This window comes from Tachypleus tridentatus, chromosome 9, assembly GCF_004210375.1.
Source record: "Tachypleus tridentatus isolate NWPU-2018 chromosome 9, ASM421037v1, whole genome shotgun sequence".
Lineage (NCBI taxonomy): Eukaryota > Metazoa > Arthropoda > Merostomata > Xiphosura > Limulidae > Tachypleus > Tachypleus tridentatus.
The window spans coordinates 138651470-138668013 of NC_134833.1; the positions used below are offsets into that span (position 1 = coordinate 138651470).

A 16544-nucleotide genomic window follows, 5' to 3' on the forward strand; every position below is an offset into this window, starting at 1 on the left:
TCCTCTTCTGTGTATTTATCAATAATTCAGTGCTGTATCTAAGCGATCCTACATTTTGTTATCTAACTCATATTTTTAAGAACACAGAGATGTGGTTCAATTTATTCTGCTAGTGTTCCCTACTGTGTATTTCAGTAAGCACCCAAAATTATATTAAGCGATGCTGTTAAACACCCACCTGTGGAGCCGATCTCATTTTTAATGGTTGCCATGACAACCAGGGAATTAAAACAACAAATTTGTTCTTTACGTGCAACGAGCTACTTTTATCTAATAGCTTATTCCCTATGCCTTCCCTTTTTAACTTTTATACGCATGCGTATAAATGACAGTTGTTTGTTTTTTTTTCGCAAGCGGGTAAGTCGCTTTGCTTCCGTTGTTTTTAAATCAATATCTAGTAGAATACAGTCACGAACATTGCATTTCTTATTCTCAGACTTACTTTATGAACACGTAAGTGATCGATGAAAAGGAAGGTAATTTTGTAATATTTATTTATTCATGATTGTTGGACAGTAAACAGAAAGTAAAGTTGAGACACCAGACACGACTGTGAGTGGCTAAGGAAGAGACGTTTCGTTTGCAGCTAAACGAAAAGACGAACTGAATACACGTATTCGTGAAGTTGGAAGGTTCAGGTAAGAATATTGAAAGAAGAAGCCGTCATAGTCTTTAGAAAATGATAAATAAAAAATAAGGGTTCATAGAAACTACGACGTATGTCAAATTTTCTGTATATATTACGTTTTAAGAATATTTACAGGTTTTAGCGAAGATCAAGGAAGCAGTCACTTGTGTACAGCTTAAATCTAACAAATACTTTTTTCATGTAAATATAATTACTTTTCTTAGCATAGCGTTTTCAAAAAGAAAGACAAGTAATAAAATGTTCATAGTTCAAAATCATTTCAGAACTGCCAGATTCTAAAAACAGTGTAATTAGGGCCTTCATAATATTTCAAATAACCTTTCTTTGTAGTACTATAATAAGGCCTAAAAATAACAGTCATTTAAGCATTTCTTTCTGTGATAAAGAGTGTAAATATTATTAATGATGCGTTATTAGTTAGAATATTAAGAAATAAAGTATTTGATTATTACTTCAAGATCGAAGTAGCAATCAGGCAAAAAGTAACACAATAATAATACTTACATTATTAATAAGAATAGGTTGTTTTATTTAATGGATATGGATTTTTATAAGATAAGATAAATTACTAAGTGAACATTAAAGTCATCATTTTCCAAACATGGTATGTCCGTCGGTTCAGTCATTTGCGTTGAAGAAAGTGGACAACCAATCGTAATTAGAAGTGAATAGTACCTTTCTGGGTGCCTAAACTTTGAGATGGATAGAAGAGAAGAAATTTTACTATAAATGTGATATATTTATGTGTATGAGTGTTTATGTTTCTTTACATTTCAAATGTTAAGATTAGTTGAGAAACAAGTAAGTAGACAGACATGACTTTTCATGTTGCGCCTATTGTAACGTCTTTTAAGACTGGCCCGGCATGGCCAAGCGTGTTAAGGCGTGCGACTCGTAATCTGAGGGTCGCGGGTTCGCATACCCGTCGCGCCAAACATGTTCGCCCTTTCAGCCGTGGGGGCGTTATAATGTTACGCCAAATCCCACTATTCGTTGGTAAAAGAGCAGCCCAAGAGTTGGCGGTGAGTGGTGATGACTAGCTGCCTTCCCTCTAGTCTTACACTGCTAACTTAAAGACGGCCAGCACAGATAGCCCTCGAGTAGCTTTGTGCGAAATTCACAAATAAACAAACAAACTTTTAAGACTAGGTTGCGTTCGTTGTTAAGAATACAATGTTGTCGCGCTGATTTTTCACGCATCTTATAAGAAAAGCGCTCGTCATTTCTTTTATATATATAAACCAAACTAGTTTTCATATCTTTGCTGGCAATGATAAGTTTAAATAGATCGATATTAAATATCCAGCTTAAATTAAAATCGACTTAACATACACACACATCAGCCCTTTGGTTTTGACTCGATATTGAAAATCAGTATTACCATCTATTAGGTGGCGTATGGAATTGGTTAATATATGTGGCTGGTTACAGTTTCAACTCGATATTAGACTGTGTAAAATGGCGCCATTTGAATAGTAAAAATAACGTCACTCTTTGTAATGTCTCATCACCAGAATTACGACTTTCAGTAGGATAAAGATTCGATCGATGATGACGTACTTCCTGAATCCAAGAAGAAAACAAGCTTACCGCTTTATCACTCGAGTCAGGTGTTTCAAAACGCGAGATTATATGGCTCAGTAGTTTGCAATAAAGACATTGTCTTTCACTTTGAGAGCTCAATATAACGAACTACTTAACAAACTAAACAGATAACGACGTTTTATCTGATTGTAACGTTTGCCTTAAAGTGAAAACACGTGCACACATGGGAATTGTATTTTGCTAATAATATCCTTAATGGTTTGGACATTATATTATATTATATTATATTATATTCATTGCTCTTCATAAATATTCATAAAAATCAAATTGGTGTGTCTGTGTTTCATATTTTAGAGTTTGTGAAAGTAATCATGTTTTGTTTTTCTTGATTCTTAACACAAGTAAAATATCCCAGAACGACTTTGCTTATTATCATGTGGGAAGCAATGTCCTCTCTGAAGCGCCGAGGAAGTGGATTCAGACCAACTGGCAAGTCAGAATCTGAACTGGTGACTGAATCTTTGCTAACAGAGGTAAGCCGAGAACAACACTCTTCAAGACAATTCATGAACAATTGTATGTAGCCGTGATAAACAAAAGTAAGCCTAGTAAAACATCCTTCATACCCAGCTCGTGCCGTGATTCTGTTTGACAGTTGCCCAAATACCCAGCTCGTGCCGTGATTCTGTTTGACAGTTGCCCAAATACCCAGCTCGTGCCGTGATTCTGTTTGACAGTTCCCCAAATACCCATCTCGTGCCGTGATTCTGTTTGACAGTTCCCCAGATACCCAGCTCGTGCTGTGATTCCGTTTGACAGTTCCCCAAATACCCAGCTGGTGTCTTGAAAAATCAGAAAAGTTTTATGTTTGCTTGTAAATTTCGCGCAAAGCTATATGAGGGCTATCTGTGCTAGCCGTCCCTAATTTAGGAGTGTAAGACTAGAGGGAAGGCACCTAGTCATCACCACCCACCGCCAACTCTTGGGCTATTCTTTTACCAACAAAAAGTGGGATTTGGCGTAACATTATAGCACCCTACGGCTCAAAGAGCGAAGATGTTTGGTGTGACATGGATTCGAGCCCGCGACCCTCAGATTACGAGTCGAGCGCCTTAACCCATTTGGCCATGCTGGGCCACAAATCAGAATAGAATAGCACGATTGATTTCATACTAAAACGATTATGGACTCGAATCTCTTAGGCGTAACGCTTCTGTTTGAAATATGGACATTACGTGTTTCTTCCATTATATTTCAGACGCCCAGAGATTAGTAAGGAATCATGTGTTTTACAATATTTCAGACACCTAGTGACTAGTAAGTTAATATTTGTTTCACAATGGTTTAGACACCTAGTGATTAGTAAGGAATCATTTGTTTTACAACATTTCAGACACCTAGTGACTAGTAAGGAATCATGTGTTTTACAATATTTCAGATTCCTAGTGATAAGTAAGTTAATATTTGTTTCACAATGTTTTAGACACCTAGTGATTAGTAAGGAATCATTTGTTTTACAACATTTCAGACACCAAGTGACTAGTAAGTTAATATTTGTTTCACTATGTTTTAGACACCTAGTGATGAGCAAGTTGCTGTTTATTTCACTGTATTTCAGACACTTAGTGGTTTGTATATTTATGTTTATTTCACTATATTTTGGTTTCGGAAACGGTTTAATTTAAATTGTTATAGCCAACGCTTTATTTAGATTCATTATAATTGATGATTATATCTGAAGCTCTTTTTACTAAGCTTGTTGCCCGTACACTAGTGAGAGTTGAGTGTCAATGAAATACCTCATATGTCTGCTTATAGTTATTGATTCGGTTACAGTATTATGAAAATGGAAGTTGTTTATACAAATAAGTTAATAAGCAGAAACTATACGATTTAACTACCGCCGATTTTCGCACCAATTGAGAGTCGAGTGTGATTAGAATACCAGCCTAGATAATCGAAGGTCCTAGGTTCGAGCTAAAAATGTGTCAGTGATCACGTTCTCTATTTTCAGATGTAGGTGCATCATAAAAGTGACAGTACATTCTGTATTTAAGAAGAGGAGTTGTGTTGGTGATGGGCACTCTCTGGTTTTTCTTCTTTTGGTCATAAGTTCAAACTTAGAGACAGAGATTCCTGAATTTGGTACCTTTAGCCTGGAAATTTAGTTGCATAAGGCACTGTTAAAGTTTAAAATACTAAATTAATTGTAGTATTATTCTCACAGGCCGTCGAATTCACTATCTTTCACATGTTGGATTGCGTGGTTTCGACTTGATAAGCAAGTGTATACAAACAGAATCTTCACTGGTAGATTCCATTAACATTTATAACATGAAGAAACAGAATGGCTCAAACGACTTTATAAGAAGCAGGCTGAAATATATACGTGAAGAACAAAGCTAACAAATACGTTTAGCAAGAAACGTTACAAAGTCGACCAGGAAGGTAAATCGATTTGGAGCAATGTGGGGGAGCGTTAAGCAAGTAACAGTCAGCCATATCACCAACACATTCAAGTGTAAACAGGATACAAGTGTAATGCAATGAGAAATATACTCTTTCAATGGCATTGCATGTTTTTGTAAGGCATTCATAACCCCAAACAAAAGGATATGCCGCCTACAATGATGATGTGAAATAGGACTAGATTCTGAACAAACAAAATGGAAGGTTATATTTGTAAAGAATCCTGATGGAGTATTGGCCCCTAAATGCATCTTGCTAATCATTCGGACTACTGAACATAGAGTTATTAATACTCTTGACAGACATGGTTTCGGACCTATTTGATTGGAGGAAGGCCAGATGTCAACTAGGGAGTATCTATGGACAAGGGTTGACAAGGTGCTCCCTATGATGCTGAGTTTCCATCCAGATGATGGTTATATATTTTAGGATGAAATACTCCATTAATCGAAATCGTAACTTTCAAGACTGGTTTTGTTGAACAGAACATGGACTCCGACCACCACAATCTTCTGATATCAACGAAACTGACCATCTATGGGAAACATTAGAACATCACATTACAAGCGGACCAAACATGCTGTCCTACTTCAGACAAGTACATGCTGCGATAAGTTGGGGATGATACGAATTATCATGGGATGTCTCTTTTCACCTTTTGCAATTGATGCCACAATTATTCAAACTTGCTCTGTTTCAACACATTGATAGGACAATTCTATAGTTTTCATTCATGTTAACATGTTTTAAACAATACGATGTGTCCATAAACATTTTCAATAAATAGTATATCTTTTGTGTAATATTTTTAGAAAGCTAATAAGAATAGTAATAATAGTTTTACAAAAATGCACTGTTTTTGCTACTATTAAAAGGTAATTGATTTTTATCAACATATTATATAACTACAGGTGGAGACAATGATCAAACAACACCTTGAAGAAGACAGGAAAACCAAGAATAGTGACACGAAATCAGTTGATTACAGCTGGTTAGCCACCGATCACACTGTCAGATCTTATGATATCCCGCCTATGAAAAAGCTCGAACTGGAGTCCCTTTGTTCACAAGTAACTCTTATCCTTTTCAAAGTTTAGAGAACAATTCTTTTAGCTAAGGTGAAAGAATACTGCTTTTGTCAATGATAAGCATTCCAGACAAACACCCAGACAAACACACATTTATATGTATAAACAATAAGCATTATTTATCTTTAATGAAACCAGCTATAGTTCAGGGAATGTTTGGGCTTTCATGAACTTGCATCTTGTCAAAGGAAAATAAAATAACTTAATGAAACAACAAGTTCTTGTTAATTTTTCAAGGAAAGTGCATCAGCTGGGTAAGTTTGTTTGTTTGTTTTGTTTTTTTGGAATTTCGCACAAAGCTACTGGAGGGCTATCTGTGCTAGCCGTCCCTAATTTAGCAGTGTAAGACTAGAGGGAAGGCAGCTAGTCATCACCACCCACCGCCAACTCTTGGGCTACTCTTTTACCAACGAATAGTGGGATTGACCGTCACATTATACGCACCCACGGCTGGGAGGGCGAGCATGTTTAGCGCCAGCTGGGTAAGAACCAAGACTTTTTCATCAAATCACATTATTTATTAATATGGGATGTGAAATAAAATTCTAAACTTACGAACAAGAACTACCTTTATTATATAAAGGCTAGTACACACATAGTTTAATTACATGCCACAGATTCCCTACCTCCTTCACTTTCAGACCAATCTGGCCATCCGTAATTTTAAAATTAGAAACAAATTGAGATATCTCACATATCAGTAACTAAATCAGTGTAATATACTCTCATTCCTAAAAATATTTTGCACCTAAGTGGTTTAGCAGTAAATCTTAATACTTAAGATGTTAAAATACTGTTTAGTTCATATTTTGTGTAACACTTCATATATCATCTATACATCTTTGTAATACCAACCACATTCATTTCACTTCTGTCTGGTGGTTATGCAAATAGAGCTTGATCTAGTAGTAAAAAAAAAAAAATGTAAGACTGTAAACACCAGTTTCCACACAAATTAAAAAGAATAGACCAGACACAGTATAAAATCAACCAAAAGTTGAAATTTATTAACACTGACAGACAGATAAATCATTGTCTATCAGTATCAGACACGAATTTAAATTTATTAACACTGACATACTAATAAAACACTCCCTATATGTCTGAGACACAAGTTTAAATTCATTAACGCTGACAGGCTGATAAATCATTACCCATCAGTCTGAGACACAAGTTTAAATTCATTAACGCTGACAGACTGATAAATCATTACCCATCAGTCTGAGACACAAGTTTAAATTCATTAACGCTGACAGATTGATAAATCATTACCCATCAGTCTGAGACACAAGTTTAAATTCATTAACGCTGACAGGCTGATAACTCCTTACCCATCAGTCTGAGACACAAGTTTAAATTCATTAACGCTGACAGGCTGATAAATCATTACCCATCAGTCTGAGACACAAGTTTAAATTCATTAACGCTGACAGACTGATAAATCATTACCCATCAGTCTGAGACACAAGTTAAGCACAGCTGAAGGCAACTATGAATCGCTACTGTTACATTATTCTCCATCTATACACTTACACTCTGTACTTAGATGCATTTAAACTGCACCTCGTACTGAAATAATGTTCTGCAAATATTCAGTAAAACTATGTGTTTGTCAAAATACTTCGTTCTAGATGATTAAAGGTATTAACTCATAAATAAGTGAAACACTGGATGCAAAACGCTTACATTTTGCGGATTTCACCAATTCACTAATATTTCGATTCGATCCAACTAAAATATGGAAAGGTTTGTTTGTTTTGCAGTTAAACACAAAGCTACACAAAGGGTTTTTTTGTGTTCTGCCCACTACGGGTATCGAAACCCAGTTTCTGGGGTTTAAGTCCGTAGACATACCACTGAGTTACTGGGAAGCTTTTCGAAAGGAATGTGTTGAGCTGTGTTTTCATCCAAGGCTTACCCTTCACACTCACGAGAATGTTTCAGATTCAAGGTCGAAACTCGTACGTCTTCTCACCAGTTAATGGACATATTAGTTGCACTATATCTTCAAATAATAATTTACAAACATCTAATTAAACCATATTTTGTTCTCAAAAGCTTAACATTTGGAGCAAATCCTCTGTTTAGGCTTAAATTGTCTTCATAATTATCACTGTAACTGTTTCTTTTGTATTATACAACACTTTACATATCGTCCGTACGCCATTACAACACAATTTGCATATATTTATTTATATACAGCTATTGTTATGTACGTATATTTCAATACCACACATCGCCACTTACACTAGTAAATGCAGACAGACTGCCTCCGGCTCGTGTGCTGTTACTATGGTAACTTACACCGGTACCTCTGCTAACTGTTTCAATAGCTGCGGTGATGTAACGTGTTGCTTGCTATCAGCGAGCCATTATACATTTTTCTCGACATCATAACACAAACACTCAATAACATAATTTAGTCAAACCAAGACTTCTAAACTAAATGATTTAGAGTTAGAACTCCTGTTACCGCTACTTTAGTATCATTACACTCTGAAATCCCAATAGGATAATGGAATCATCTTCAGTAAGTAATTTTACTGTTATACACAAGTACCAACACCAGTAGTCCAACTAACGAGATCCATTCATTTAAGATGGCTTCACAGAAAGGTAAACACTGAGAATTCAAACAAAGAACACAAATCTTTCATTGCACATGAAGAAGTTATATATATATACTTCGAGTGTACTGTAAATTAACGAGATTCGAGAGGTCTGCCCCACAGAAGTTCCACTGATATTCGACTAGACAGGATGAGCAATAATCACAAAAAACGTTGAACAATATTTCACTGAGAAAATAACTCAATAATTCGGAAATTCAGGGTTTCGATGCCGTTTCAACCGAGTTTGTTTCTTCACTCCCAACAATTATGCAGATTAATTATTTGCGAGGCATGATATTTACAAACTAAAACAGACATGCCTCTATGATAATTGGACAGTTATTACCAGTATTCTATGGATATTTGTACATGAAACTGTTCAGTAACTCGAAAGATACGAATCATGTTGATACATTTCATTAAGAAATATCACTCAGACGTCGATTGTCTAGCAGCAAGTGACTGTCCTGATTATTTGTCCGGTAGTTAATGACAGTCGTAGAAGTCAGAAAGTAAATGCCCCATCTCCAGTTCAAAATCTTCCAACAGCAGGCTTGAGATGATAGGAAATAGTACTCTCACCATTTTCTGACTTGTCAGTCTCAGCCTGGCCCGGCATGGCCAAGTGTGTTAAGGCATGCTACTCGTAATCTGAGGATCGCGGGTTCGCATACCCGTCGCGCCAAACATGCTCGCCCTTTCAGCCGTGGAGGCGTTATAATGTGACGGTCAATCCCACATTTCGTTGGTAAAAGAGTAGCCCAAGAGTTGGCGGTGGGTGGTGATGACTAGCTACCCTCCCTCTAGTCTTACACTGCTAAATTAGGGACGGCTAGCACAGATAGCCCTCGAGTAGCTTTATGCGAAATTCGGAAACAAACAAAAAACAGTCTCAGCCTCTGATTAATTATTTAATGACTTTTACCAGGAGGGATGCTAAGATTATCCAGTAATAATTATAGTTAATAATAAAATAGTCTTAATTATGAATGCAGTCAAACTACAAGAACTTTTATGACAACTCCGTCTTAGGTTATCAGTTGGGTACCCTTGCTGCTAGCAATATTTTTGGATTTAACCCAAGAAAACCTGATGATGTTGTGTCTGCTTAACAATATTATCCAGTACCAATGCAAAACTGTCAATATAAAACTTTATCTACCAAGCCTATCAAAGTTGGCCAATGTAGATATTACTGTTTAAGAAATTCAATGTTACGTATTAATTGTTATAGCTAATATTATAAATAACTTCAATACATATTCAATTATTTTAGTTTAATACTATAAATTACAGAAACACGTACAAATGTATTTGGAAGGTGGCAAGTTCTAGCCAGATGTCCACAGAACTACAGAACAGTTTGTTGAATACATGACCACTAGCATATTTAACTTAGTTCTACCAGTCTCAAGCCACTATTGCGTTTGAGAGTGACCTTGCTAAAACAAAGTTTACTCAATGTTTACTAGACATTAAAATGGGGCGTATAAAGGAAACAATCCAAAACTGACAATTTATTAGAAGCAGAAGAATAACTTAAAGAGATTGTTTTGTTTTTGAATTTCGCACAAAGCTACTCGAGGGCTATCTGTGCTAGCCGTCCCTAATTTAGCAGTGTAAGACTAGAGGGAAGGCAGCTAGTCATCACCACCCACCACCAACTCTTGGGATACTCTTTTACCAACGAATAGTGGGATTGACTGTAACATTATAACGCCCCCACGGCTGAAAGGACGGGCATGTCCTTTCACGACGGGGATGCGAACCTCCGACCTTCGGGTTACGAGTCGTACTCCTTAACCCACCTGACCATGCCAGGCCATAACTTAAGAGAAGTTACCATATAATTTGATGAAAGTCAGTGATAACAGATACAAATGTAAACCTCTATGGCGTGCTAAATGTTTCGACAAATGTATATGGCCATGGAGAGGGAAAGGAATCAACATGATAATTTGTCTGAAATCAGCACATTATTTTGGCAAACCTGCCTTCTGCATAATCTGTGTTGGAAAATAAAATGCAATTTCTGAATGCTCATGATTATTTTCCAAAATAATTTGATGTTGATTGTATCCCTAATGCTCTATGAAAGCCTGTGTGGCACTTATTTAATCATATATATATCGCTTTTGTGATGACGAGTATTTTTTTTTCTGTTTGACCAAATCAGCCATAAATACAATGGAATACTCAACCAACAGGACACTAACCTTCTGCTACTGTGTTGAAATAAGAGTGCTTCGATATGTCAACAACCAAAATTTGCTTTAAGATGTGACACAATCTGAATGTATCATTAGCTTTCGTTATCCTCAGTTTGCCTGGAATGCCAACTGCCTATGTCACAGAACAAGATCAGGGTTTATTTCTCTTACTTTCTGGACAGGAAATTGTGTGTTTCTTGAATTGTTTATTAGTTACTTACAACGCACCTCATTCACAGTGAATCATAAAACATCACTTGTGTACACTGAAGTGCAACGTGTTCCTCTGTAACATATACGTGTCTAGTCCACTGTTCTAAGGCTTGATCTGATAAGCAACTGCTGTTTCCCCCAGCAGAAACGCAATTCACCTGTAGCACAAGCATTACATCCAACAACGGGATGCTAATTTCAAACTCAAGAATGAATATGACTACCTTTATTCTGTGACTGACATAGTTAGACATGTGTTTCCATCTGTCACCATTTAGTATTAACTGGCTATAGTGGATTTTCACTAAGAGCGCTTGATATATTGCAAAATCAACCAAGTTCCCGATAGTTCATTTATTAACAAGAAACTCTCATCCTTTTAGTTTCAGAAGCCCAATTCATACTTCAAAGAGGAGAGCTGATTACCAAACCTTCTAGCAAAAGCCGCAAGCTGCTCTCTTCTAAGTTGGTGGCTCAATCCGAGCCCAGTCTCTGTTAATTTTCCAGTGTAGAAGTAGCTACTTCTGACTATTAACTCTCCTCCAGTTGGTCAAAAATGGTAGTGTCACCTATCTTACTACATAAAAAGATAAAGGCAGTTTCATCCTCCTTTCCAAAGCAACGTCTAGATGGAGGCATTATTGTCACCAGCTATGAAACAAACATTATGGGTTCACCAAAGAAGCAATATCCATTGACTAGGAGTCAGTAGTATTGTGTATAATGCTAGAATATGTCAGCTGTTGGTTTGATCTAGACAAAACTCGAGCCTGGAGTGAGAAACTCATTGGAATATGATGATAAGTCCAATTTACAGCCATAGCAGCTGCTGCCAACCTTTCTTCTACTTCTATTCAAAGTCCGGAATTTACACCTTTACACCTTGTTGCCATAAAAATCTTCCTCAATAAAGGTAAGAATTTCTCTCATACTAAAATGATGATGCCTTATCTGCTCAGTGACGAATCTCTCAGTAAAGTTATCAGTAAAAACGTCCTTATGATCTGTTAGTGTTGTATGCTTTTCCATAAAACTAGCAAAATCATCTTTGTAAGCAGCCAAGTTCTGAGACAAAGTGCTTCTTTTAAGCCGTAAACAAAACCCAGGTGGTTAAGGCATTCAACTCATAATCTGATGGTCGCGGGTTCGAATCCCCGTCACACCAGGCATACGTGTCCTTTCAGCTGTGGGGGCGTTATAATGTGACGGCCAATCCCACTCTTCGCTGATAACAGAGTAGCTCAAGAGTTGGCGTGGGTGATGATAACTAGCTTCCCTCCCTCTAGTCTTACACTACTATATTAGGGACGGCTAGCACAGATAGTCCTCATGTAGCTTTGTGCGAAATTTAACAGCAAACAAAATTTGTCAAAATAATTCCTTCAACTCATGAAAAATTTCATTTTCTCAGATTCAAAAAAGTTTAGGAGAGTGCAAGCAAATACACCCATCTAGAAAAAAAGAAACGCTCTGCAAAAAAACAAATCATATAGTAATGACACCAGATTTTCTCCTTCCTACCATGTGGTGATTCTAAGTGTAGTGGTTTACTTTACAGTAGTTAAGTATGAGCAATAGAATAACAATAAGTTATAATAAAAATTCAAGTTGGAACAAAATATAAATATGCTTAGCCTAGACTGAGTTTGAAGCAAAGAAAGAAACCGCACATGATATGCACAGTGAAACAGTCTTTATTTCAACACAAACACAACTTAAGTTCAAGACACGTGCACTGAAAGAGTGATAATATGTTTAAAGCAGATCAATATCTACAATAATTTCAAACTATTTTGTTCTATATTGAAAAAAAAAACATGGCATTACATAATAAAAACAAAATGTCATTCTTCTCAAGAAGCACAGACTGTCCAATTAATTTATTGTAAATCTCACTTCAAACTATAGGGCATTGTATTTTTGGATCATCTGAGTTTTAAATGGATAATATCACCATCGATGTCTATATACCACGTTCTACACTACAGAAGTCTGCCTTATTAGAAAGTACATGTATCGTCCTAATATAATGGCCAATTTATGTGAGAGTAGAGTGAAATGAACTTAGTGAGTCCCTTACTCAGTGCCCCTAGTGACACTGAGGTATTTCTGGGTACTTATGCCACTATAAACGGGTTTCGATACCTATGGTGGGCAGAGCACAGTTAACCCTTTGAGTAGCTTTATGTTTAACTACAAACAACAGCAACAACCCTTCACCAGCATTCTGTATTCAGAATAAATGCTACATTGATAAAGAAGTGTGTAAAAATTCCATACTAAATAAGGCATTGGAAAATACATAATATGTCTGTGTTCTCCGCTGAGACAGGGGTAAGTCTAAGGGTTTACAACGCTAAAATCAGGGGTTTGATTCCCTTCGGTGAAAACAGCAGATAGACTGATGTGTTTTGCTATAAGAAGACGCACACGCAGAATATTTGTGTATGTCGCACACTCATGAAACTACTGATGTGTTTTGCTATAAGAAGACACACACGCAGAATATTTGTGTATGTCGCACACTCATGAAACTGGATTTCTTTCATCTTATCTCGCTAAAGAAATTGAAACACAACTTTCTCAAAATTGTGAATCACATTCAGTAAATATTAAGAGTGACGTATATGACATATTTTGCTATTGTTTATACTTGTAGAATCTTTACATTTCTTTTAACGAACAGGTAAAACCTACAGATTGCAACCAAGTCATCATTAAGTTCAGAGAACATGTAACGCCAGGAATGAAACCCGAAGAGATTGTTCAATTGATGAGAGACCTAGTAACTGATACTGTTAATGTGCCGGTTCCTCTACCTAGCAGACGAGTAAAAAGTGCAGCACTAGAGAGAGTTGCTAGTTTGGCCTGGCTTCGAGGACCATCTAGTAAAGTGTCTCCTTTTGCCATGGTCCGAAGAGATAGCAATATTGATGTCATGAGGACACAAAGTGTTCCAACACTCAGCAGCAGGGTAGAAGACCTCCCAGTGTAATAACCACAACTGGATATGTTAGAAGAAACCCTTCTCTTGGCTATGAGTTAGTAAATGCACACGTGATTCAACGTAGAAGTAAACTTAAACTGCTTGGCACTCAAACAAAAACGTTCCTGTGTAAAGGTTTAACACTCAAATTTCTCCTTAACAACTTGATATTGTCGTAAGAACGCATCTTGCCTGGGGGATCTAAAGAGCCGAACATCTAATGTGTGGGTCTTTCTTTGTGTTTGACAGAAGACCCATCCCCCAAAGAAGTAGGCTTATCCCTTAAACAAATTAAAAATCTAAAAGTGATCTTCTTCCTACTTCCTACATTCTGTTATGATAAGTTAAGCAATGAAACAAGTTTGTTTGTTTTTCATATAGATTACTCCTTACACAGCAAGTTTTAAAGCGTACTTCAGAACTGAGTAAGTTGGCCCAGTATAAATTAACTTTTCTATAATTTCCATAATCATGTTCTAAAGAATATTTTTCCATTGTTTGCAAAATATAAGACAGCGTGTACTGTATTTTATTCTTTGTTTTTGTAAAATTATACATCGCTATTACGTCAGACCACAATAACCTACATAGTATACAGCCATCTGACCTTCGCAACAACTTAAGATTCACTATTATGCAACAGGACAGGTATAGCAATTTAATATTCGGTGGAATGAAAGAGACAAGTTGATATAAAAATAACCATATTATTTATTGAAGCAAATAGGAGACTAATTTAAATACAGGCTGATCAACAAATGAAAATAGATATTGTGTTATTGGACTAACTAAAAATAAAACGTATTTAAGTAAAAAGTAATGGGAACAAAATACAATTAATTAAACAAAGATTAGCTTTAATTGATCTCACGATAAGCAAGTTGAACACTTGTGAAAGACAACTACAAGATTCCACAGGAGGTCTTTAACCTTGCGAAACAATGAAATCTGAATTTTAACACCAAACTGCATTTAAAAGTTACTTTCAGCATGTATCTGGCCAATCAGAAATAAGTATCACAAGGACTCAGAAGTAACTATGCCTCATATGACATTTGTAGAGCAGTCTCACATATGCAAGACAAAGCAGAATACAACACAATTATTCATTAAAATAGTAGGTAGTTTGTATGACTAGATAATTCTACAGAAAGTAATACTTAGGGCTGAACTAACACATGACCTCGGTTGAATTTAATATGATTAGAATTAGATTATTAGAAAATTTTTAAAGTTTTACAAATATTGAACGTATACTGTAGGAGAGCAAGGTATTTGTAATTTGCATATCACAACTTATTTCTTTATCTATAGAGATCATCAGAAACTCGCATCTCTTGATAATGCGTTGCAATGCACTGAAACTAACCACACTTACACGAGACCCACAGATACGACAAATATCCTCACAATTACTTGAAGATGCGAAAACAGTAAAAATATGAAACAGGACTATTTGAAAAAAAAATCCTTTGAAACATAAAACAAAATAGAAAAATCCCATTTATAGTTAAAATACAAACTGTTCGGAAAGTTAGAATTTACATAAATAATAGGTAAATCCAAACATATATATACACAAAAATGATATATCTCTTGAGTTAATTACATTAGAACACACGTTGTTTCTCTCACGGATTCATCCCAACACCAAATGTTAAATTACACATAAAGCGCTACCACATTCTAGTGTTAAATGTTTACCTTTGCAGTCTGTATTCTACCTTTTGTACTTCCTTTTCACACAGTAAAAATTTCATTTTTTAATGAGTAGTTTACCCCTCATCCCCCAACTTCTTGGTTCCTACGCCTATGTTAAGTCAATGTTAATATTCATTGTAACTTCCAAGTGAGTGTTTGTGTTGACAAATATGGCGTAATAGTTATGTATGTAATCAATTTTCTATTATTGGAGATTTAATTTTAAAAATGGTTCTGTGCATTTTAGAGAATCTATGTGTAATGAATAAATAAGTAATTGACGAATTTTACTATTGAAAGATTTGATACGACGAATAAATAATTAAAAAACAGTATATTGTTCGAGTTGTTTGGAATCGAGCAAACAATTTACACAAGAGGATATATGTGCTCTACCTACCACGGGTATCAAAACCCTGAAGCTAGAAGTGTGAGTCCACAGATATACTGCTGTACCACTGAGGACCATATTGTTGAAAACCTTATTAGTTGTAATAAATAAGTAGTGATAATGTAGTGAAATAATACGTAAATAAAAAAATATAAATTGTAAACTTTTAAAACATAATTAAATAAATAAACGACTCAATGAATTGTTAAAAAACGTAATATTGAATTTTTGTAATCACTGATAATGTAATGAATACGTGTGTAAATGACACTTTGTATTCTTAGAAGACTTAATAAATAAATTACTTCATTATTGGAAGATTTAATACTATAATATATGAATATGAATTATTTAATATGCCATTTATTGATAACCATTATTAAAAATATTGCGATGTATATACGTACATAGCTCGTATATTCACTGTGAATATTTTCACGTCTTCTATAAAATGTATAACATGAGTAACGAAAAGGTAAAATCTATGAAATATGCAGAAGTGCGATTTACCTGAAATCAAATCCTGTATATTCAATATTTTGTAACCAGTGAGGATACAAATGATTTAATACACTATATATATGTTCTTATATTAGGCTTAATATAAGCGACGCTAGTAAAAAAAATAGGAAAATATAAGGTGATTGTCTAAAGATAAGGTAGATAAAGGACTTGTTATT

The 16544-nt window shown here is 35.5% G+C and overlaps 1 protein-coding gene across 1 annotated transcript; it reads left to right on the forward strand.

Annotated features, from left to right (window-relative positions):
* The first annotated feature begins 499 nt into the window (after positions 1-499).
* Positions 500-16189, forward strand: LOC143226499 (protein RD3-like). Its single transcript, XM_076457526.1, has 4 exons — positions 500-638; positions 2597-2727; positions 5575-5733; positions 13473-16189. Exons 2-4 carry the CDS (start codon positions 2629-2631, stop codon positions 13779-13781), a joined length of 567 nt encoding a protein of 188 aa, XP_076313641.1. The 5' UTR covers positions 500-638; positions 2597-2628; the 3' UTR covers positions 13782-16189.
* Positions 16190-16544: the final 355 nt, after the last annotated feature.

Coding starts and splice junctions, on each gene's coding strand:
- LOC143226499 (XM_076457526.1), top strand. CDS start 2,629: ATGTGGGAAGCAATGTCCTCTCTGAAGCGCCGAGGAAGTGGATTCAGA. Junction 2,728..5,574: donor CTGAATCTTTGCTAACAGAG/GTAAGCCGAGAA, acceptor ATATAACTACAG/GTGGAGACAATGATCAAACA. Junction 5,734..13,472: donor TGGAGTCCCTTTGTTCACAA/GTAACTCTTATC, acceptor TTTAACGAACAG/GTAAAACCTACAGATTGCAA.